This window comes from Monomorium pharaonis, chromosome 5, assembly GCF_013373865.1.
Source record: "Monomorium pharaonis isolate MP-MQ-018 chromosome 5, ASM1337386v2, whole genome shotgun sequence".
NCBI lineage: Eukaryota > Metazoa > Arthropoda > Insecta > Hymenoptera > Formicidae > Monomorium > Monomorium pharaonis.
In genome coordinates, this window is record NC_050471.1 from 1,628,791 (window position 1) to 1,653,022 (window position 24,232).

The following is a 24,232-nucleotide window of genomic DNA, read 5'->3' on the forward strand; positions in this document are numbered from 1 at the left end:
TTATATGTTCATCAACATACAACGGATGTTTTGCATTATTTCAAGAAGTTTGGCGTAGTTGCTAAACATGATTACAATTGTTCGAAAAAGAATGCCGATTTTTTGTATTTAACCTTAGAGTGATGTATTCATATTTTTCTGAAGTTTAATAATACCTTGGATAAATTCAATCACATAATAAAAATTTTTTAAATATTTTATATATCTATGAGTTGCAAATTGGTGAAATATTTAAATTAATACTATTTTAATATAAAATAAACGCATTTTAATATTTAACAATATTATTAAATGTTATTATCGGATTAAAAATAATCATGACTTTGATTGGCAATCTCCAAAAATATTATATAGTGAAAAAAATTAAAGAAAAAAAAGGAGGGAAAAAAATAGAAGAAAAACGGAGATTGCCGAGATGTTCTTCATAAAAAAGAATAAAAATTCTATTAACTTACAAAAAGACACTGAATGTTTGAACACTGTATATAATAGAATTATCAAGGATGCTTGAATGTTTACTTTCTATACCTTGATTGGATTCGGAGAGCACGCTTTTGACGCTGTGAGCGTGCTCTATCTTTCTTCGACATTCACTGAGCAACAAGGATGGAATGATACTTTTAGCGTTAATAGCGTGTCTCTCCAGCCCTTGTTATCACATTACATTTGTTTTGATTTTCAGATCAGTTGCTAGCGCCGTACCGTAAACTCCACATGTTTCATAATTTTTTGACAAAGAATTACTAAACAGATAATATGTACATCACACGACTACAGTGCATTTATAATTTACTATTGACGCAGACATGTAAGTTTTTACCAATTTGTTGTTACTATTATAATCTCACAATTTGTTGGTTTTCGTCGCGGTTTACTCTATAATGTATTCTCTTTGTAACTTATATTATTAACGTATTTAATGCTACTTATATTGACTAAATCTTTTTATTGTTTATATCGACGATACTTCTATTTTAGAACGTGATTTTGTAATTCGTTTGGTTCAAATCTATCAAGATTTATGTCGAACATTTTCCAATTAATATTATTATAACCTGAACAGGACCCAAATCAAGGGTCAAAACGTCGTTTCTGTAATAAACAAAAATTTTGCCAGAGGAGAGAAGATACATGAAGAAAAAGAAAGAAAGAGAAAGGGAAGTTATGTATCCTAAATGTTATAAATATACAGGGTAAGGGAATATATATATATATAGGGAAGTATAGAAATTAAATTAAAAATATCATTATTAATAATTAAACTATTACTGTGTTTTGTTTGGTTGGTAATTATAGTATCCGGCTTAGGCGCCGTCTCAATTTGGCAGGACTTTCCCTATGTTATCACTGGTGCATTGCTTTTAGAACTTGTATCTTTCATTAACAGAATATCAAAGTAATTATGCCTCTATAATCATAGAATAATAACATACAATATAATTTATATTTTAATAATAAATCCGAACATAGAAGTTGTACCATATTCTTAGATGTAATCTGTAAAAGCATGTACTGTTTGGGTCCTGCAAATGATATTATCGAAGAATAAGAAAAGTTATAATTCATGTGTAATAATGATACGCTTGTCCTACATATATACATATATATATAAATAAACGCGGAAGAATTACAAATCAAAAACATACATATATATATATATATATATATATATATATATGTATGTATGTTTTTGATTTGTAATTCTTCCGCGTTTATTAATTTTTAATGATAATTTTAAACACACTGAGTTTGAATATGATTTATAATCCAGATAAGAAAACATGTAGAGAAATTTTAGCAGTATTTTAATTAAAAATTATAATGTATAATATACTTTTGTATTATTAGTTTAAGAGTCACTTTCTTTCTTTCTTTCTTTCCTTGTAATTTCGCAGAACACAGGCGATATTTAAATCGATAATTCGAGACGACTTCGTACTCCTTGGATAAATGTCAAATGAAGTTACGAGAGGTAATTGTCAGTCCGTTTGGCTTAATCGCGTTTTGTAACTGCTGCGTTTTGAAACCGTCACGTTTTCTTCGACAATCGCGTTACGTGCAAATGCGTTCTCCTATCGAGATTAAATGCCGCTTCTGCTTCGCAAAGGTGCATTAATAACGCCATTGAATGTCGCGTAAGAAGGGTTAATAGATAATTTATCGGTTGTCATCGTCCGACGGAATCCGCGAGTGAGAGATCCGGATGCTTCGCATTGTCGAAGAGCTCCAGGAATGGAGACGAACCTTGCGGAGTTCCAGGCAACGCGCGATATGATCGACAAGTAAGATAAGTCTCGCCTTAAGTATTAAGATATTCCGTTTCACTGTATCTGCGTTCTCGATCGACGATGACAACAGATCTCACATCGCAATGAAACGAAACATGGAAGATGTTCAAGTTGAACGGCAGACTCAGGAGGATGAATACGATCCTTTCGCTGATCGCCCATCCGCACCTTTGACCTCGTACGTTTTATACTTTTACCTTAGATCAATTAAAATCTTTTTAAAGATATATATGATTTTTATACATGATTTTATATTAATAAACAAACAAGCAATGTGCAGTGAATTAAAGAATATTGAAAGAGATATTCAGTTTTATTTTTATACTTATTTCTAAGAATTTTTGAAGGAAAAAATGTAAAAGTTATCTCTCGTAAAGAAATTAAATTTAATACATTTATTGTTTGATATTGTTTGAATATTTCTTACATAGTTTTTTATTTATCTTATATGTCTTTTAAAAAAGAAATATTTTGGGTAATTATTTATTTGTAAATCTTTAAGAGCGCGTAAAAAAATACCGTCTCACTGTTGCTATAATTTAAGATGCAGAAATGGGAGATTAAAAGAAATTTTTTTATTTATATAAATTCGTAATTTAATAAAAAAAATATATTTTATGTCTGCGTGCGTGCATATGCGCATGTGTGTGTGTGCGTATGTGTACGTGCAAAAAACGGCAGAATTTTGAAAAAATCCTTTTTTGTTTTTTCCCCCCAAGATTTTCTTAAAAAATAAAAAATTAAAACTATTATTTTATTATAATTCAAACAAGAAAAGAAAATGTGAATATTTCGTAGAAAATTTTTGAGTCAAGCAAATTAAAAAAAAAAATTATTGTGGTAACAATTTTGTTCTGAGTAAAACACGTTGAAAGTTTTGCAAACAGTTTATAACTTAATAAACATTTTTGTGCAAGTTTCTTATCTTTAATTTGCTTCACTAAGGTTTAAACTATTAAAAGTAACTAAAAAGTAAACAATTAATTTTTTTTAATCCAAAAATGAGAGATATCTTGTATCTTCTAAAAAGTAATAATGTTGCACATTATGTTTTCTTTTGTATATACTATGCATGACCAATTATGCAATACAAAATGAAGTATTTATCGCAATTGAGGTATGAAAAATGTTTTCAGTATAAAATACAATAATATAAATTTTCATTATACGTGTAAGTTCTGATAAACTAACAGTTAATTCTATATTATTAATAAGATTTCTTTAACATTTTAATATACACGTACTTTCAAATCTTTTTAAATTATTGAGACTTTCGAAGAATGACTTTTAAAATTATATGACTATTCATTTCCTGTCTAGGTGTTATCTTGATTATTCGGTCGACTATTTTGAAACGGGAATCAATACTTGTTTACATAAATTTTTAAATATCTAAAATGTTAAAAATCTAAACCTTTACTATTCTCAACTTATTAAGAAGATCCTTAATAAGGAACATCTTAGAATTTAGCTACAAATACAGATAAAATTTTGTTGGATCATTAAAATAATTATGTAGAACGTTCAAGCGTAATGAGCAATACTGCAAATAGTTTCAACATTCTAGCAAATAACTTAAATATTCTAATAATTTTTGTAACAGTTAAAAAAAATTATTTTTATGTATGCTAAATTTTAAATATTTTAAAATTCATTCTTTCTTTCTGTGCACAAAAATGTCAATGTTAAAATAATTAAAGAATGTTAAAAAATTCTGCAATTCTTAATAATATATGTCTATATGTGTATGTCTGTAAATTATTTAATTTTGAAAATTTAACCTATAATTCGTTTTTTACTAAAGTGTCGCAAAATTTAGCTTAATTTGAAAATAATTTTGTTGGATCATTAAAATAATTATGTAGGACACTCAAGCATGATAAGCAAGACTAAAAAAAACTGTTTTGACATTCTAGCAATTTGAGTGTTTCACATAATTTCTTTGTGATGTAACCAGAATAATTATTTTCAGATATGTATTCATCTAAACTTTTAAAGATTTCAGGGAAAAACTGCTCTTTTTGTATAAAATGTGCGCGAATCTGTATGTAATTTGTCACAATGAATTTCGCTAAAAGTTCATAAGTATTAAAAATTGGATTTTGAAATATTATCTTATTGATTACAATCTATTATAAGACATCAGTAAAGAAACAGGTTGCAATTACGTTATCCGTGATAAAATCGTTACAGAGACTTCGCCGTGTTCATGCATCTATTGAAGTGTGCAATTGGCACCGGTATACTCTTTCTGCCGCACGCCTTCAGGAGGACCGGCTACGTGATGTCCATCCTCTGCGGTGTCGTCGTCGGCGCGTTATGCATTCATACGGCCATTATCATCGTACGTGAGAATGTGGGAAAGCGAACAAGTGCCTTCATCTAGAGTCTAGAGTCTAGAGCGTTATCGAAACTAGCGTTTTCAAAAATAAAAACAATTAACGAGAAACGTAAAGAGAAGCGTACCTCTCTCTCTCTCTCTCTCTCTCTCTCTCTCTCTCTTCCTCTTTCTTGTTTATGATATCTGCTCTTATACCTTACACGATGAATCGATTGTTTGCGAATCATCTGCGGCGCGCGGCGTCGCAGATGAGATAAGCCGTTAAACATAGAGCGAAAGGAAGGTCCTCTGTCGCGCGAGGCGCATCCGAATGCAGGCAGGTTTTCCTGTCTCTTTCTCTCTCTTTCTCTTTCTCGATGTACAGGTGCAGTGCTCCCAGGTGTTATGCAGGCGCAATCACGTGCCCATGCTGGATTTCGCCGAAACGGCGCAGTTCTCCTTCCAGGCGGGTCCGGAGAGGATTCGAAAGTACGCCAGGCTATTCGGCGTAGTTACCAACGTGATCATTTGCTTCGTGCACTTTCAGGCCGCAGTGATATACATCTTATACGTGGCCACGTCGTTCCAACAGGTACGACACAGGTACCCAATGCCGGAAGTCGAAACGATAAAGCGGCATCGTGACGTCCGTTTGGCGATTCTTATTATACATATGAAAATCCTTTTACGTATCTCCCGACCTCAATTTTAAGCCGACGATCGAGTCTTTGACCGCGAGTCTTTTTTTCTTACAGAAGAGTTTTTTCGCTCGGGCTCGTACCCGGAAATTACAATTATTTAGTTCGTGTTACTTCAATTAAAAAAACACCGATCAAAGTTTGTCCGAAGGATTTTATCAAAACGTGGCGTTCTATCTTATTTGCGCCAGTCTTACCTCACCTTATTATTGTTGCAAAAAAATATCAGAAATTAAAAAAAAAATTAAGAAATATGATAAGACACAGTTACAGGAAATCGATATTTACGAGGAATTACGATTACTTGCATTTTTCACGATAAAATTTTTGTTCGTCTCGATGCAATCTCAGATATATCTCTTTTTTAGATTTAGAGATAACAAATTGGATAACATGTATTTCATGCCTCGTGTACATTTTCAGGTGATTGAATTTTTCTCGGGGTTTGAGATGGACCCGCGCGTCTATATCGTCATCCTTCTTCCGTTCACCTGCACCTTGGGCTTCGTGCCGAACCTGAAGTACCTGGCGCCCTTCTCCGTTATCGGCACTCTCTTCCTGTTCCTCGGAATTTGTATCGCGGTCTACTACTTCTTGGACGACGTCCCCGATCCCCGTAGACTCGACGCCCTAACGGAGGTTCTGCCTGTGCCCATGTATTGCGCCATTTTCCTGTTCGCCTTGCACAACATGACCCTGTACCTGCCGCTGGAGAACACAATGAGGCATCCAGGTCACATGCCGCGTTTGATTGCCGTCAGCACGTTGCTGAACATCGTTGTCTATCTGACTTTCGGTTTCCTCGGTTACAATAAGTATCCGGACGCATGTGACACCGTCATCAAGAACTTGCCCATGATGGAGACGTAGGTGGACTAATTTCTGTCTTGCGAAACCCTTACGGCACCGCACATGTCTAGATTTAATTATTACTTTTCAAAGTTCAACGTATTTGACATATTTCTTTCTCTCTTTTCCCTTTCTCTTTTGGCCAATTATAGTTAATTATACTTAGTTGAAAAGTTTGCTAGTTTTACGGATCACTCGCAAACGAAATATTTGATAAAATTACATCAGATTTTTATGCAAATAAAATTTGCCGTTTGCCAGGAATTACAAATAACTTGTTATCAGTAGCAATTAAACTGTGCATTAACGCGCGACAATTGGTAAATATAAAGTTGGCTGGCTGTTTTTAATGACAGCTGTATAATTAACCTCGCGTAATCGGTGATCGCAGAACAGGATGCGCTTAACATTTACGTGATTGCGAGTGCATTCTCTACGTGTTTGGTATTCACGATTTACTTTAAACACTCGCGTAAGAGTCACGAGAACAGACGACATATCCATCGGCGAGGCCTTCGAATAACTTTAAATTTAGCAAAAGCGAAACGAGCCAGCCAACCGTAGAAAATACGTACGCAATGTACAATTGTGAGGGTCAGTTTGACCCCGTAAATGCGAAGGACTCGAGTACGACTCTGATTTGAATCTAACTTTAAAGACAACCTCAGTTGAATCATCATAGTCATTGCATCTGGACAATAAATTTTATGTGTCGTTAATCACAATATGTGTTCTACTCTGGGAAAATCCCATTGCAATTTATTAAGAAAATTTCATTGTAATTTATCAGGCTTATCTTCTAATCGATACGCTTTGATTTTACATTGATTGCTAAATCGATCATTTATCTTTACGTAACGTTCTGTATCATCTATTAACACGAAATGTACACGAGGCATGAAACACACATCCAGTAACGTAGCTTATCTTATAATTTTGTTATAGAATTTCTTCATTGAGTTACGTGCATTGGGAAAATCTGATATAATACATATCAAAAACTTAATTTATCAGTATTAACTAAGGGGAGATAAAATCTAACAAATATTATTAAGATAAATAAATTATATCGATGGAAACTTTATCTTTACTACTATAAAAAGTTAGAAATATAAAACGTTTATTTTCGCTGTTATTATACATTGTTGCATAATTTATTGACAAATTGATTCAATTCACGATGTGGTTAGTTAATATTTATTAATAGAAGAAGAATTGAAATCACAACACCATGCTAATGTAGCATAATAAAGAGTGGTTACGCATATAACAAAGTGATCGCGAGCAAATTACCTTCACTCCTTCCATTTCTTTCTGATTGCTGCGGCGCAAATATTCGAGTTAGCCTACATAATAGTACACACCTCGTTCAATGATTTAATAAAGTTACACTGCATTCCTGCGATGCTGCTGCAGGCAGTTTGAAATTTAAATAACATTAATAATGCGATATTTCCGGATGAATAATCGGTGATAATTTCTCGTCAATCGTTATGAACGAACGAAATTATACGGTATCATCTTAATTATACCTGAGTGCTAATCTAGATCCCTCGTTTCTGATGTAATTGCTCTATAAATTGCTGACATGCCTAAGCCGGAAATAAAAAGAAAGAAAAAAAGAATATCACTACCATATCTCGAATCTAAATATTTATCTTCGCGATAAAATTTTAGATTCGTATCAGTCACAAGTGTGTCTCGGTCCTCACGGGGGGCACTTGAGGGAATTACAATTCATGGCCCATTCATCTTATCGTTCTCATTTTACAGCTTGGCTCAAGTGGTGAAAATAGCCATTTCCCTATCGGTCCTGTTTACTTTCGGATTGGCGAACTACGTCCCGATCAGCGTGCTGTGGCCCATGATTCGTGCGAGAGTCGCCGCGAGGAGCTCGCTGCATCAACGATTTTATGAGAGCTCGCTCCGACTGGGCGGCGTAATCGGCACCAGTAAGCGTATCGCGATCACGAGCGGCGGCAGCACGAATGCCGACTGTAATTGCTAGGAAGTAACTCGTCCTTGTCCTTCTTTCCGTACGTAGCACTGCTGGCCATCGCCGTGCCCCAAATGGTACCCTTGCTGGGCTTGTTTTCCGCCTTGGGTATGTCGACGATCATGCTGCTGATACCCATACTAATCGAGACGTCGACCAAGTGGGCGGAAGCCACGAGGACGATGCTCGCGAAGAACATCGCTATTTGCATCGTGTGGCTGCTGATCTTGGTACGACTTTTCTTAGAAATGCGGATACGCAATAAAATTTTACATGTGCGTCGAAAGTCATCCTTTTCGTGCGATAGTTGCCGATTTCCACACGGGACAGTTTTTTCATACAAGTAAAACTCATTATTACACAATTTTTGTTTTTTAATAGATAGTGTAAATCGTGCAGAAAAGCTTTTCTATACGTTTGATTATTTTTAATTTCTTTATCTTCGTTATCATACTCACATGCACTCGTCTTTGGCTCGTGCGTTCACTCGTGCCGAAAAAGCCGACTTTCCGCAGTTGTTACATAATGTAGTATTATATCGCGTAAAACTTGAAAAAAGATTAGATTCACTTTAAGTTTGTCAAGTGTTCGAGATTAATTTCTGCAAATTAAAAAAAAATCTATTTAGAGCGTCGACTTCTTTAACTTCTTAATTACCCGAAAGAAGAAATTGACACAATCTTTAAGACTTATCATTTTTTCAATTTAATCTGTCATGATGTTACCGCGTGTACATAAATATATATTGTTATTGTTCGCCCGAACGTAACAAATTTGCACATATAATCTCTTAATATACACGTATAATCTTTAAATGATGCAACCCGTGTTATTTTGCAGATTTTTGGGACGATAGAGAGCGTCTGGTTGATTGTCAAAGAATATAGTGGAACGAAACAGGAAGAATGTTGATCGATAGCTTATCAAACTACTTGAGACGCTCTAGCAAATGAACTCTCTCCCTGCCGCGAGATAATATAATTCGAGCTACGCAAATCAGAGGTGATGTAACTTGATGATGTCGCGGGCAATTAACCGCGATAGAAGACGAAGGACTTCTCGCGGAGTGGCCGGCGAAGCGAAAGGATGAGGACGAGGGGTCAGACGTACGCCATCAGGAAATCTCCGTGCGCTTGCTTTCCCCGCGCAGTGTGTTCCGTGCGGGAAGAAATAATCTCTCGTGCTCCGCGCTCTCGTTATGGGCTTGGTTGGCATCGTGAGGGGTGATACGTTGTATGTATCTCGGTCGTTCTTTTTTTCCCCTCCTTCTCTCCTTCCTTCCTCCCCCTTGCGATTTTCTCGCCTTTACATGTTCGAGATCAACGTGACCGATACTGTCACGCCGGTGATCGAGGACCTCTAATTTCCGTAAAGATCGGAATGTGGCGACTTGCGACATTCCCGGGGGAGGGGGAGGAGAGAAACACCATCAGTTTCCCTTGGCCGGCATTTACGTAACGCGCGCGCCGAGTTGCGCCGCGATCGCGATGTGGAACAAGAGCGACAGGCCACAATGAGAAACTGCATTGCGCGCGGCGCAGCGGTCCAGAGGAGGTGGGATGGGGTAGGGAGGCTGAAGGGTAGGGGCCCACGGGTCCCTGGGGCCTACGGGGGTCTTCTTGCCGAGAGAAAGACGAAGGGAGATGGCATATGCGCGCGCCCGGTGAACGGAAGGAGACGAGGCGACAAGGTGAAAGGGAACGCGCGCGCGCGAGATCCGGAGGCGCGAAACGATCAGCAGCGCCGATCTCGCACAGTCGGATAACCGCGCGACGTCCCTATGGGTAATACGAAACACGATTCACGCCGCTACTCGACGTATAGTATTCTCCAGGAGGCCGACGACGTGTCGACGATTATACCGGCGATCTAAGCGGCGGCGCGGCGCGGTGGTCCGCTCGCGTTCGTTTCTCTTCTTTTTTTTTTTTTAAACCGATCCTTCGATCTCTCTCTCTGTAAAAGTGCCGTTAATCGATTAATTACACGTTCGAGCTCGAGCCCGCTCGAGCGAGGATAAGCGCGCTGGGATAGGATGGAGAACCGGAAGCGACGTACCGCTTAGGAAAGATTAGGCGGAAGGGAAGAACGTGAAAGCGGAAAGCAGATCCGATGGTCGCACGGTTTTGAAATATTACAAAGCGCCTTAATAATATAATTTCGTTGTGTTCGGATGTTGTTATCTCCGATATCACACTAAGACTGCTCATTCATGAAAACACGCAAACACCGAGGAGTATCCCTATATTTCGTACATCCAAGTTTACCTAAATACTTGTTTACGAATGTCTTCGTAATTATTTTACGCGCGTCACGTTCTACATCTGTTTTATATATTGCCGACTATGTGACAGGATTTGACGAACAAATTTCCAAAGAGAAATAAAGAAGCCAGATTATCGTTCGCCTTCTTCTTTACATTTGCACGGTAATGGTGCCAATTAATCGTTTAGCTCTGAAAGAACGTTTCAACGAGCTCTTCAAACGATTTGTGCGTGTGTCGGCCCACGACATTTAAATCCCACGCCCTCTGATTATTCGTATGAAGTGATTTTGTTTTTTTTTTTTTTTTTGGACCTATGATGTGCCAGCAAGCGAATTTGCCTGCTTTGATTCCTGCCCACACCGTTTATCGCGCGCACTCCAAAGCGTACGTCGAATCGAGTATATTACACGCTGTCACTATCTACTCCCTCCCTTCTCGGTGTACTCGATGTATACGAGTGAGGAAGCTCGTGTTCGCGGTAGTCACTCACGTGTATTGACTGCCCGTATATATATACCTGGCTAACGCCAAGGAACTTGCCCAGTCGTGTGCGGTCTGTCATTTGTTTCACCGCGGATTAATTTCGTTTATTTACTCCTCGTTATTGTCATCGCCTCCCTCCCGTCTTCAGCGGCAGACCGGTAAAAAGAAGAAAAAAAGGGGGGAGCTCAGCGGAATCGACGGGAGATTAATTTGCGGTCCGCTATCCATCCACGCGGACTCCATTCAGTGGTTTCGAACGACGAGAGGAGTCAGCCAGGTCTCCCGGATGACCGCCAGATCCGTCCACGTGAGAGAGCAAACCCCCAGAGAGATCGTACCATCGCGGAAACGACGACGTTAACTTCCGATGGAATTCGAGGAGCACACTACGCGGATGAGTTATTATTGTTAGATTACAATTCGTCACGGGAATCGCGAAGTTCTTCATGGTGGAGCCGCCGCACGAGTTTTCGTCGTCGCCGTAGTGAAAGAATCCGTCCGATCGCAACCTCGCTGCGCGAGAACGTGCGATCTTCAAATTACTATCTTCCCGAAAAATCCGCGCGACGTAGATTCGCGATATCAGTAAGACTAACAGTATATATAATCACCGTATTTAATCGGCGAAGATCAGTCGGTCATTGTATCCTCGCGCGGGCCGCGGGGTTTATCGGGATCGCGATTCGTCTAGATTTTTGTCTGGGAAACTTGCAAATCATACTTGGATAGATTTAATAATCTGCTGATAAGTTATTATCTCGTTATATTATAAATGTAGCCTTTACGAGAGAGAAAAGACAGAAGGGTACGAGAGACCTTGGGTAGAACTCTCAGTATATAATTCTCGCTCGATCGGAACTCACGTGAGCGCATCGTGCTCCACGAGAAGAGGGGAAACAGAAAGAGACAGAGAGAAAATAAAGGCCTCTAACGCGCGAGAGTTTAAGCTGGATCGTAGAATAAGGAAATAATTCGCGCGTTCAATTAAACGAGGGGAACGACATTTCCATATGCGCGGAGTGACAATGTAAATCCGGAGGATTCGGTGCACTTCAAACGTCATCAGAGAAAGAAATAAAGCAAGTTTCTTTGCAAGTCAAACATCTTCGCGTCCACGTTTCAATTCGCAAGAGTAAGTATGACTTTAACGGCACAAGTTACGCGCGTGTCGTAAATGTATTCGAGAAAATTTATGAAAATAGACTTTTTGTTACTTGAATCATCGCCCGAAGGTTGCGACGAAGATTCTGATTTAGAGACGGCTTGTTTACTCGAAAATTGTGTATTTTCACTCGAAGGAAACGAAATAGTTCTGTCTATATAATAAATGTGAAGTTTAAGTATTCCTCAGTCAGTTTTATGAAATCATGAAAACGAAAATAATTTTTTGAGAAAATTAAATAGCAGTAATTTAAGTATGATAATCAAATTTTTACATGGTGTTAAGGACTAGGGCAATATACAGTTTTTAATTAAATATATAATTATATTATTAATATATAAAAAACTTATATCATAGTATGCTATTTAATATATCTTTTTCCGGTCATTAAATTGCACACTATGACGTAATCTTTTTATATTAATGATATACTTTTTGTTAATATAAAATTATTTTTCTTTATTATTTATATATTTTCCGACTATATTTTCTAAAAATAATCAACATTATTATGTTTCTTTAGTTTGTAAAACTTTTTCTTACTTTATGATACATAATTAGATACTAACTTAATTCTCTTAATTATCCTGTTGTCAATTGATTTATTTTTCTTACTGAACCGATTTTTACATCTATATGTAGACATAGCCTGCGGCTGCGGGAAACGATACGAATTATTTTGCATAAATATATGCAGATTTGCTTAGAATCTTTACGAGATTGCTCTATTGAATCTTTATGAGAAATTTTAACGACTGACTTTGTGTTGAAATTAGAATTGCGTTGTAAGACAAAATCTCTAAATTAACATTCTTAAGATAACTAAAGCAGTTTTAGTGTCTATCCCTTTGTAAATATTTTTAAGAACGTATAAGAATTTTTTAATTACAAAGCATTTCCACGATATATTTTAATACTGCATAAAACGTACAATTTTTTTTGTTGTGAAATGTTCTGATGTGCCGATTTTAACGATTATTTTCTAAAGTCATTAAATATTTAGAATCGATAAAAATTAAAAAGTCTCTTATGAAAATTCAATGAGACAATGGGTGTAACACACTTAATAAATTGTACTGTTGCATTACATTTATGATTTATGACAGACATTCCTAAACGCTGTGCTAACATTTGCTAAGAAACGATATGTGATAATTACGTACAGTTAGCCTTTTATAAATGAATGTCCTATCGTATGGATAAGAAAAGAATACGGATTTAGCTAATAGATTTAACTGATAATAATTTGTGTTAGGTATTTAGTTGATAAAAGATTAATTCATAAAGCATTATTATAAAGTGATCCTGTTTGATGCGCGCTTATTCTTCTCCATTAACATACGATAAACAATCGATCCGATAAAAGCGATACGCGCGAAGAACAATATTTAGATACATACATCGATATTGTAAATATCATTGTAGATGTTTACATTTTTATCAAATATCAAATATCGGATATCGCTGAAAGAGACGGACATTCACGAGACCTTTCGAAATGCAATAAGATTCGAAAGGCATTTCTCTTTGAGATGTAATGTTTCATGCGATGTAAACATTGCATTAACTTACTGACCTGCCAAAAAAAGTGTAATGAACGTCGCGTAATTAAATTACTTGCAGTTAATTATTAAAGCAATGCAAACAATAGATTATACAATGCAGATTGATATATTTTATAGGATTTTACAATATATTGACAGTTATTTTTTCATAATATGTTAATATGTTATTAATATAAATAAATCCTAACTTGTAAAAGTCTTAAAAAGTCTAAATTTTATCAGATTTTTCAATTTTTTACCATAGCAGATAAAAATAATAACGATACTAACGATAGGATGATTTGTAATACAAGATGTCTATTATAAATAATTTAAAATGTGATAATCATTCTTTAAATAACTTTAAAACTTAAATAAATTTGAAACACACATACACACATACACGAAGACAATTTTACAAGTTATGACAGCTAAAGATGACAAAGTGTGGATATCTCATTTAATTAAATTCTTTTGAAATCTCTTTGCGAATAAAAACCACTTGACACTCAATCTGTGATATAAGATTTATATATAATTATCTACAATAAAATTTATCTTATCTTCTGTGAAATAATCTATCTTGCGAGAACTAATTTATTGATTAACTTATAAAGAATCGCTACTGGCAAAATGTACCGAGAAACAGATCTTGTTACGTCTTATCTTGCGATATGACGTATTAATGTAGAAATAAAAATATTGATTATATACGTGTGTGTGTGTGTGTGTGTGTGTGTGTGTGTGTGTGTGTGTGTGTGTGTGTGTGTGTGTGTAATGTTAAATATATTAATACATTAATCTTTTTCTTTTGAAGTAAAATGCTTTCTTTTTTTTTATTTTTTTAGCTAATACATTAAATATTATATTGCTAAAAATGAAAATTCTTCAATCGAATAAGAACTTTAGTCAAATTATTATTTTACTTAAATTTATTTATTTTACAGTTTTAATAAATTCACTTAATTTACAGACATAATTATATATTTATTTATATACACTTATGAATGTTTGCAATTATAATGCTATTCATTATTATAATTATATAATATTAAATCTTTCATTATAACGTTTGATATTTTTTCCGCGGTTAAATTCCAATTATTCGCAAATTGCAATCATTGTCCTTGCATATTTTCTTGTCGGCATTATTCTTTGCTCTTTGTGGAATATTTATGAGTTGTAGTTTCAATTGCGTGAGACCTTCGCAACATTGAAATCTCTCGTATAGAGATTTCAACGCGCTACGCTCATACAATCAAGGATCTTCAAAGATCCACAATCATTCATTTAGATCTGTTTGCTACTACTGAGTGAGAACGTGGTGAATTTATTCGCGTAATATCGAGTCATTTTCCGGGCGCTTTTACGTAAAATGGCGAAAGCAGATCAAGAATTGATCGCTATCGGCCGGCTGCAATCTCGGGTGCAGGGGGCCCTCTTCTTACACAACTCTGACTTTTTTTTATCCCATTAATTTCCCATGCGAATCCTGGGCTGTCCGTTGGATCGCAATCGATGAAGTATTTTCGTCATCGGTCGTCGGAACACAAGCGCGCATGGTTTTTATTGGCAAATAAACTTCGGAGAAACTTTTTAAGAAAATTGGTCAAGGTGAAGCATCATATAGTGTCCATTTGTCAGATGTATAACGTGTACGTACATGTTAGATCTGTATTTTTTTTCCTTTACGCAACTGACCACTTCTGTCAACAAGTCTTAAGAAATTCGCATCTCTTTTCTTTCGCTGTGCTATTTTTCCTATCTAAATTCCTTTTGTTGTCCTTATTAATATACGCCATTAATATCTCACAATCAATAAATCAAAACATTAGATAAAATTGACGATCGATAATAATTGAGTGCATACACACAAGCCTTGAATTAAATGTCACAATTCTCGTTGATAAAACTTTCAATTGATTTTTCACAGATCTCATTATTGCTTTGCAAACCTTTTACATCTGATTAAACAAAACTGGTATTGGATCTTTTTATTGATCGTTTCTTTATTTAGAGTTATTTAAATTATAAGTAGCAAATTTGAAAAGCAATATATCTCCAAGATTTCATTACAGCGTATTAATCTTGTTAAACAGTAGCTTCAGAAACTCGCAGATTTCTGTAATTTAAATATTTATCAATGCTGATTCATAGAGAAGCAGGAGCAAAAAGTGTAACAATTTTTCCGAATGACTAATCCAAAACGTAACTTGGCATTGACTTTAGCACGTTTTTTTTGTTATCAAAAATGTTAATGATACAATTTTATCAGTTTAAAAACTTCCGCAATGAGTTACATGGACATAGATACAAGCATAAAGACTTTAGTTGCACGTGTATATAATCTTGTCTATAACACGTAACAATATCGATAATTAAATGTTAAAAAAAGATATTGCAATCGATTGTGGCGCCAATCATAGTATGATTATTCTTTTGAATGCTTCACGGATTAACACTGATTCGCATTAGTAAAAAAAATCGCGGTCAATCAATGTTTGTTTAGCTGATTGTTTTATATTTACAATGTGATATGGCCGAGGAAGCCTTCCGTTTCCAAACAGTATGATCAGATAACGTTTATCTTATTCAATGCGCTAGTAATTCTTTTTAGTTCTAAAATTATCGATTTTTTATAACTCCAATGTATATGTGCATTAATAAAAATCAAGAATTTTATGAATTGATACATGGAAAAATTTACTGTAAATTCTAAAAATTTTGCTAGTTATAAATTAGAAAACAATTTTATAACAATTTTAAAAAATTAGAAAACAATTAAATCATAATAGTTATGTAAGACGATTATTAAAATAATTATGTAAAACGCTTAAACATGGTAACTTGTAAAAGTTTTATTATTTGAACAATCACCTTAATAACGTCCAATAATTAAATTTTTTACTTGTTTTTGGCTCAAAATAATTATTTTCAGCAAAAAAATAAAGATGTTCTTTCTGTACGACTGTTAATGTTGCAATTACACATTTCTTTATTCTTATAATAAGAAATATTAAATAATTTCTAAATTTATTTTTATGCTCTTAAAATTTAACATAAGCTTGTAACGTATTATAAGCGTATAACGTATTATAACATAAGCTTTAAACGTATAGGTATCAATAATTTGAATAAAATTAATTTATTTACAATTTACTAGCATTTAATTAATTAATATTAAGAAATAATGTAATAATTTATTGTGTAATTTATTCTGTTTATATTATTAGATGTATTTAAAGAATCATAAAATCGAAAAATAGAGTGCTTTTTTAACACCACGTCAAATTTTTATTGAGACGGATAAATAATATGTGTTTTTAATTAAAAAATATCCTTTTATTAAAAAAAGTAAGATGCAAAATTAGAATAAAAGAATGTAACGCTTATTAAACATGCACTTACGCGCGCGTATTAAATTTTCTAGATAAATTAAATTTAATACCTGAAAATAATTTTAATGATTTGGAAATAGTTTTCATGAACGAATGTTATTAAAAAAATAGTTTTAAATTGTAATAAACTACCGGATAAAGTATATTTGAGTTGTCGCAATTACCGTTTTGAAAAATAATGTTTTGAGGAAAACGTTTTAGCAATATGTTTTCAATATAATTTTGAATCTCTTTTTCAATAGGTATGCATATTTTCAAAGCAGAAGTAAACACATTTTTTATCTATCTCTTTATATAAATATCCAATTTTTCGATTCGCATAGGATCCTATAATTTCCTATATAAAGAATAATCTTTTTTCATTTTCTTTTTATAATTCTTATATAACATTGTTATTCTTGCACAGGATCGCCATGGGTCGAGCGGAGAAAATCCAGTCGGGCAATCCCATGACGGAATTTAGTAGCAGGTACTTCCGCCATATATCATTAATATTACTCTATTGTCTGCGTGTGATGACTTGACCAGCAAAATAAATAAACATTAATTAGAACATAAATTTCGTTAATTGTGTCGCAAAAAATCTTGCTGATATTTCCTATATATGATAACTATGCTAAAATGGTGCAGATATTATTTAAATACGTGACTGACAAGGGCTTTCCCCTTGAACGCGTCATTCTTAAACGATAAGCTTCAATCGTAGATAACGCGCTTATATGCGCAATGTCTGCAACGGTAATCATTATTGATCAAGAATGATCGTTGTGGAATGCGATTGTATCGCTTTTTACGCGAAGATAGGAAGCTTGTTGTGTTTTCCTTATAACACTTGATCGAAATTCTTTTAATTTTTGTTATCAAACGTCACGTGACAAATAATTGTGTATAAGTCCTTCAAGATTCTCACTAAAAATGTTATATTTAAATTTATGTTTTTAATTAGAATTTAATGTATTGTTATATAAAACTTGCAGTGAGCAATATGATTTTTCAAGAGGAAGAATAGAAATTTCTTTTATCAGAAGTGAAATATTATGAATTATGGATAAATGTTATATGTTTTTTTTGTCCGAAAATATTATCTACTTTTTAATGCAAGTTATACAGACAACTATTACTGAAGACGATAATTTTTAATACATTAATGCTTTAAAGTAATAACAAAGTGAATATAAGTAAAAAAATATCAGAAAGGAAAAGCCTTTTCTTTTATTACAAACATATATTATCTTTAATGCTCTCATTCCATATGCACATGTTATTACATTCTTTCCTTATCTCAATCATTTAATTTAATGTTTTGTATAATAATTTAACTTTTATCCATTTTTAGCACAAAGATTGCTCCGAATATTGGTGAATATTCGGAAAGGGATGAATTGTATGATCCCTTCGAGCATCGTGACAAACGACATGCGACTTCGTAAGTATCTACAGTCTTTATCGGCATGTGTCAAATTAATATTAAAATATTAATGAAAACAATATTATCTTAAATTCGCAAAATTTAGAAAAAAGTTTTTTATAGTTAAAAGTTTTTTTATAGTTTATAAAAAAATTTAAAGAAAAAGGTTTTAAAATGTTTAAAATGCACAAAAATTAAAAAAATATTGAAAAATTATAGTTTTTATTAAATCTATAAACACAGAAAAATTCATACTTTTGCACCCACAATTTTATGCTCAAGAGTGTTAACATGTTAATTTTAAACTCAAAAATGTTTTTAAAATATATATATTAACAATATAATTAATTCATGAAGTCTTAAAGTTATATTTAAGATAAGTTTTAAACATAACAACAAATTATGAATACCAACTAGAAACTGAAAATAAAACGCATACATAACAAAAATTGTTACAAATAGATTTAAAAGTAATTGTTAAATTCATTGCGCTAAAAAATGTAGAGGACGCATTTTTCTACATTTCGTTCGCGTTTTGTGTATTTAGCAAAGAAATGAGAACCAGTAACGTCTAAGATTTCACGTTTGGCCCGTTTCAGGGATCTGGGAGCCTTGGCGCACCTCCTGAAATCCTCTCTGGGGACAGGAATTCTGGCTATGCCGCACGCGATAAAGAACGGCGGGCTACTGTTCGGCGGGATCGGCACGATTATAATTGGCATAATTTGCGCCCATTGCGTGCATATACTGGTGCGTTCATCTCACGTGCTCTGCCGGCGGACCAAGACGCCGCAGATGACGTACGCCGAGACGGCGTACGCGGCCTTTCTCTGTGGTCCGAAGTCGCTCAGGCCTTGGGCCCACAGCAGCAAGATATTCGTGAACACGGCGCTGTGCGCGACATACGTGGGTGGGTCGTGCGTTTACGTCGTGTTCATTTCTAAGTCCCTTAAGCAGGTATGCATCTTGCATAATTCATGACAGTCAGATGGTTTATCTATGCATAAGACATGCTTGACACGATGAGCACAACTTATAAATATTATACATTTCTGTCTCATTCAGCTGTAAGTTAACTCCTGCTTGCAGTAAAGATTATGTAAGAAATCTAATGTAAGTTTAATGAGTATGAAAATGTTTTTTTTTTTACATTGTGATTATACTATTCGTCATGCTTATTGTGTCATGCAATCTTTTCACATTGTTTACTCAAAATATTAGGCATACATTAACGAGGTCAGTTAAATGCGATCTGACGGGGAGAGTTAATTTTCTATACTAACAGCTCGAAGATACTATTGTATAAAGTACGATACAAAGTTAATTTGATGAACTGACTGGTGTTTCACAATTTTTGCAATTTCGCGATATTGAATAGATATATTTTTCCATACACGATGATTATTACATTTAATCAACAGATAACTTTAGAAAACTGAAAAAGTTTAGTTTAATTTATGTTTGTTGGTGAAGTAGAATAAGATAAATACATATTTGATAACACAGCAATAATAATTAATAGTTTATCGCATGTCTCAGGTTACAATTATTGTTAATAGTTTTTTTTCTCTATTATCTGTATCTTATCACTGCATTACGGATTATGTATCACATTCACGAGTCATCTATTTTATGTTTGCGACGATACATTAATCGACATTCCATGCCATCCGATTTTTACGACTGTTATAATATGATATAATTTTTATAATTAAAAACGAGTAAATTACTTAAATCACTTAAATAAGTCTTGCTGTCTTTATTTTTAAAAATATATATGAAGAAATGACTCAAGTTATGGTTTACAGTACAATTGAATTTTAATTGGGAGAATTTAAACAGAAAAAGATGAGACATTTTAAAACGTAAATGTGGACACGGAATTACGCACACATAAAGTATATATACTACAAATGTTTTATTATTTAATAATACTGTAATAAGAATACAATTTCGTTGAAATATAATAAAAATAATTATGCTCTAGCTCATTAATCTGATTGATTGCTAGAATGTTAAAACTTTTTGCAACATTGCTCATCGTGTTTGAGCGCCCTTCATAATTATCTCGATGGCCCAACAAAGTTATTATTTCTAAAACTCTATTCAGATAAATTTTTAGATACTTTGGCAAATTTATTCTTTGATCAGCGTTAACAGTCTCGTTTTTGTTTTCAGATCGCGGATTTCCACACCAACAGGGAAATGGACATACAATTGTTCATCCTCTCACTGATCCCGGCCTTGGTGCTGCTCGGTCAAGTGCGTGATTTGAAGTACATGGTGCCGTTCTCGATGCTGGCGAACACCTTCATGATAACCGGCTTCTCAATCACGCTCTACTACATCTTCAGTAGTAGCGACCTGCAATCGTTCAAGAACGACAAGCTGTTCGCCTCGGTGGAGCAGCTGCCCCGTTTCTTTGCGACTGTGATATTCGCCATCGAAGGTATCGGCGTTGTAAGTTTCACGTTGCTAATTTCCACGATGACGATTAGCGTTATTGAAAGATGCGAATGACTGGACGTCGCAGGCATATAGATGATACTTTAGAAAGGATAGCAGAAAAATAGAAATAGCTCGATACACAACTGCTGCCTTTTATAAGCTGATAATTCACAAATAATTGCACGTTTTTTAATATTTTGATACGATTGTGATCGCAGGTGATGCCCGTGGCTAACAACATGAAACAGCCGCAGCACTTCCTGGGATGTCCTAGCGTACTCAACGTCACGATGTCGATAGTCGTCGGCCTTTACGCTATGATGGGCGTGTTCGGTTATGTCGCATTCGGCGAGAAATCGGAGGCCAGCATCACGTTAAATTTACCAACGGAGGAAATGTAAGTTGGAATATCTCTCACTAAATGGCACTTTGAATGTGGATGAAGGTAATAATGAGAAAGTAATGTTTCAGTCTGGCACAAGTAGTAAAGGTCCTCATTGCCGCGGCCGTCCTCTTCACTTATGGCCTGCAGCTTTTCGTGCCGCTCGAGATTATATGGGATTCCGTAAAGCCCTTCTTCAGTCATAGGTACGCGGCCAGCGGTGAGGCGATGCTAAGGATATGCATCGTCATATTAACAGGTAAAATAATCTTATATTATTTGGATTGACGTTGGAAGACGTTAATTTAATTATTACTGCATTTAAAATACATTCAATCTAGAAAAAAAAATTAATGTACTCTCTTCAGATAAAAGAATGTAAATTTAATTTTAAGAATATCGATTTAAAATATTTCGGCGATAAAATATTTCGGCTTTACGAAGTGACGGTTGGTGTTAGTAAACGCGAATAACCGGTTATCGTAGGCGTAAGTGGTTTTTTAACTTGATCGGAAAGGATGAGAAAGAATAGAAGTAGTTTCGATACAGGAAAACGACTGTTGCCTTTATAAGCGAGTGATTCACGAATCGTTTGCATTAGCAACCCGTATCTTCTTTCGTATCTATAAATGGATCTCTAAAAAAAGTGGTTTTTAAAAAGAATTAAAAGTAAACATAAATTTTTATTCCGGATCTGATAGAATTTTCGCGCTATAAATTTTCTCCCCGCTTTTTTTTATCGGGATCTTAACTCGTTTAGATGCAAATTTAAACATAAAAGTGATGTAACACTAATTTTACGAACCAATATTTTTTTCCCTTTTTCTCGTGGGATTTATGTTACGTGAGATACAACCGATTTATCGACAAATGCAATACGAGTCCGGCGAAATGGTTAGATAGTCGTCAAATACTTAAAGAGACGGCATGTTTTTCATACCAACGTGCCTCAAAGAGTTTACGCCGCTTTCCCGTAACGTTTTCCGGTTCGCGTTTTTGCGTTACTCCAGCGATCGCGAGACGGTGAAACCACTATTAAACCACGATGAATCATTCTCGGTAGAGAGGAGGTCGGAGAACCCGATCGGTGAGCCGACTGAATGATTGGTGTCACCCACTTCGTGTGCATGTACGTGCAACGCGTCTTTTTGATTACTGAGAAAGAAAGAAATTGCCTGCTTGCTTCGACTAGGATCAATTATTTCATTTGGTGCAATGGAATTTCGGTTTGCTGAACCGCTTGAATGCGATTAGATTTCTCATGATCGCGGTGGATTTTTCCGTTTATTAAAAGCTTCCGTAAACATGATGTCACGAATATTTAGGATAGAATTGCCGAATACGTATTACTTAAGTTATTTTTAAATTATATTTCCCATTTAGTCCTGATTTAAACAAAAACAAATATTGCAAATTGTAGCTCGCTGTTTTAGATACTCATTATTACAGTATTTAATCTTTCAATAATAATTATTACACCTAAGGTTTCTTGTAATATATTGTAAAAGATACAGTTTAGGCGACTGTGGCTCTCATAAATCATTAGTTTTGAAAGTATATAAAGAATAAAAATAATATAATTAAAAAAGTGTAAAGAATCATTGATATTTCATTATATATATATATATATATATATATATATATATATATATATATATATAAAACTCATTTTATTAATAATTTATTGGAAAAAGAACAAGTATTTAATAAATTAATAAATAACATTAACGAAAAAGTAAAGATGTCAAAATAAAACTAGCTTGAATTTATTTTTGCTCACAATAAAAATTTCTTGTCGTTGATTAGGAAAGAAAGAAATAAACCTAAGAAGTCTAATGTTTTCAATAACTTTCAATAACTTTTAACTGGTATTATAGAACTAAAACATTAAACACTCTTAAATGTAAGAAAAATATGAATAGCACAAGGATTAACATGCATTTTATAGGCACGTCTTATATAAACGTAATTTAATTCAGTCAGAAGATAATAATTGATATGTTTGTGACACATTTTGATTTTTCTTTTTACAGTGGTCATGGCGATACTAGTACCCGATTTGGATCCGTTCATTTCGCTAGTCGGTGCAATATTCTTTTCTATCCTCGGCATCAGCATTCCAGCCGTTGTCGAGACGATTTCGTGCTGGGAAAGCCATTTGGGCATCTTTAAGTGGCGGTTATGGAAAAACATTGTATTAGTTACGTTCTCGTTATTAGCGTTAATATTTGGCTCGTGGATCTCAGTTCAAGATATAATCGAGCTTTATAGCAGTGATAAAAAGTAATATTTTATTTAGTGATTTATCTCGATTTTCTTATACAACTGGAATTCCAGTGTCGACAAGAAACGCAACGAAGTTTTTAATGAAAACAACTATAATTAGTATACAAGATACATTTTTATACAAGATACATCTCTTGCGTTTGTATTTGACTCGTGGATCTCAGTGTTAGATATATAATAAACTATTATAGTTGATAATAAATTTTATAAATTTACTGTTTTACTTGCGTCTCTTAGTTTTTTTTACCATGCACCTACAATGCATCGCTATAAAAAATAAAATATAAATTCAAATGACAGTGATCATTAAGTGATAACCTCAAGAAGAATTTCTGTGCTACAATTAAAAAAGAATTTCAATTTGCGATAATTTCACTACAAAGGATACAATACATGAATACATCCTTCTATTTACTATAGAGTTGTGTTCCGAGATTACGGTCATAAATTAAATTCATCGTAAGTCGAATAATATTTATATTTTACATAAAATAAATTAAATATTTATTTAAAAGACTTATTATAATCTTTTCAGTAATTTTTAGTTAATAGCTTATCAAAAGTCGAAGTAATCCCTCTCACAAGTAGAGAGAGATATCTGTATAGCTTTTCATTCTTTATGGAATTAAATCAAAGTTGTTTAAAAAGAAGTATTTTTTTGTTTATAATAGATTCGAAAAGAATCGTTCATCTATGAACAGTACACC

At 34.1% G+C, this 24,232-nt stretch overlaps 2 protein-coding genes across 2 annotated transcripts; both read left to right on the forward strand.

The window, feature by feature from the left end:
• The first annotated feature begins 1,761 nt into the window (after nt 1-1,761).
• On the forward strand, nt 1,762-11,962 carry LOC105837432 (proton-coupled amino acid transporter-like protein pathetic). The gene is made up of 8 exons (XM_036287023.1): nt 1,762-2,282; nt 2,359-2,466; nt 4,482-4,632; nt 4,994-5,200; nt 5,730-6,172; nt 7,929-8,107; nt 8,200-8,381; nt 8,992-11,962. Exons 1-8 carry the CDS (start codon nt 2,233-2,235, stop codon nt 9,061-9,063), a joined length of 1,392 nt encoding a protein of 463 aa, XP_036142916.1. The 5' UTR covers nt 1,762-2,232; the 3' UTR covers nt 9,064-11,962.
• On the forward strand, nt 10,956-23,748 carry LOC105837434 (proton-coupled amino acid transporter-like protein pathetic). The gene is made up of 8 exons (XM_012682207.3): nt 10,956-12,029; nt 17,408-17,470; nt 18,338-18,427; nt 19,009-19,366; nt 20,588-20,869; nt 21,076-21,254; nt 21,329-21,498; nt 23,273-23,748. Exons 2-8 carry the CDS (start codon nt 17,415-17,417, stop codon nt 23,524-23,526), a joined length of 1,389 nt encoding a protein of 462 aa, XP_012537661.1. The 5' UTR covers nt 10,956-12,029; nt 17,408-17,414; the 3' UTR covers nt 23,527-23,748.
• The last annotated feature ends 484 nt before the right edge of the window (nt 23,749-24,232 follow it).

Excerpts from the sequence above, each read along its gene's own strand:
- LOC105837434 (XM_012682207.3), top strand. The coding sequence starts at position 17,415 with ATGGGTCGAGCGGAGAAAATCCAGTCGGGCAATCCCATGACGGAATTT. Across the intron at positions 18,428-19,008 it reads GACAAACGACATGCGACTTC|GGATCTGGGAGCCTTGGCGC; the intron begins GTAAGTATCTAC and ends GGCCCGTTTCAG. Across the intron at positions 20,870-21,075 it reads CCATCGAAGGTATCGGCGTT|GTGATGCCCGTGGCTAACAA; the intron begins GTAAGTTTCACG and ends TTGTGATCGCAG.
- LOC105837432 (XM_036287023.1), top strand. The coding sequence starts at position 2,233 with ATGGAGACGAACCTTGCGGAGTTCCAGGCAACGCGCGATATGATCGAC. Across the intron at positions 2,467-4,481 it reads CCATCCGCACCTTTGACCTC|AGACTTCGCCGTGTTCATGC; the intron begins GTACGTTTTATA and ends AAATCGTTACAG. Across the intron at positions 8,108-8,199 it reads GGGCGGCGTAATCGGCACCA|CACTGCTGGCCATCGCCGTG; the intron begins GTAAGCGTATCG and ends TTCCGTACGTAG.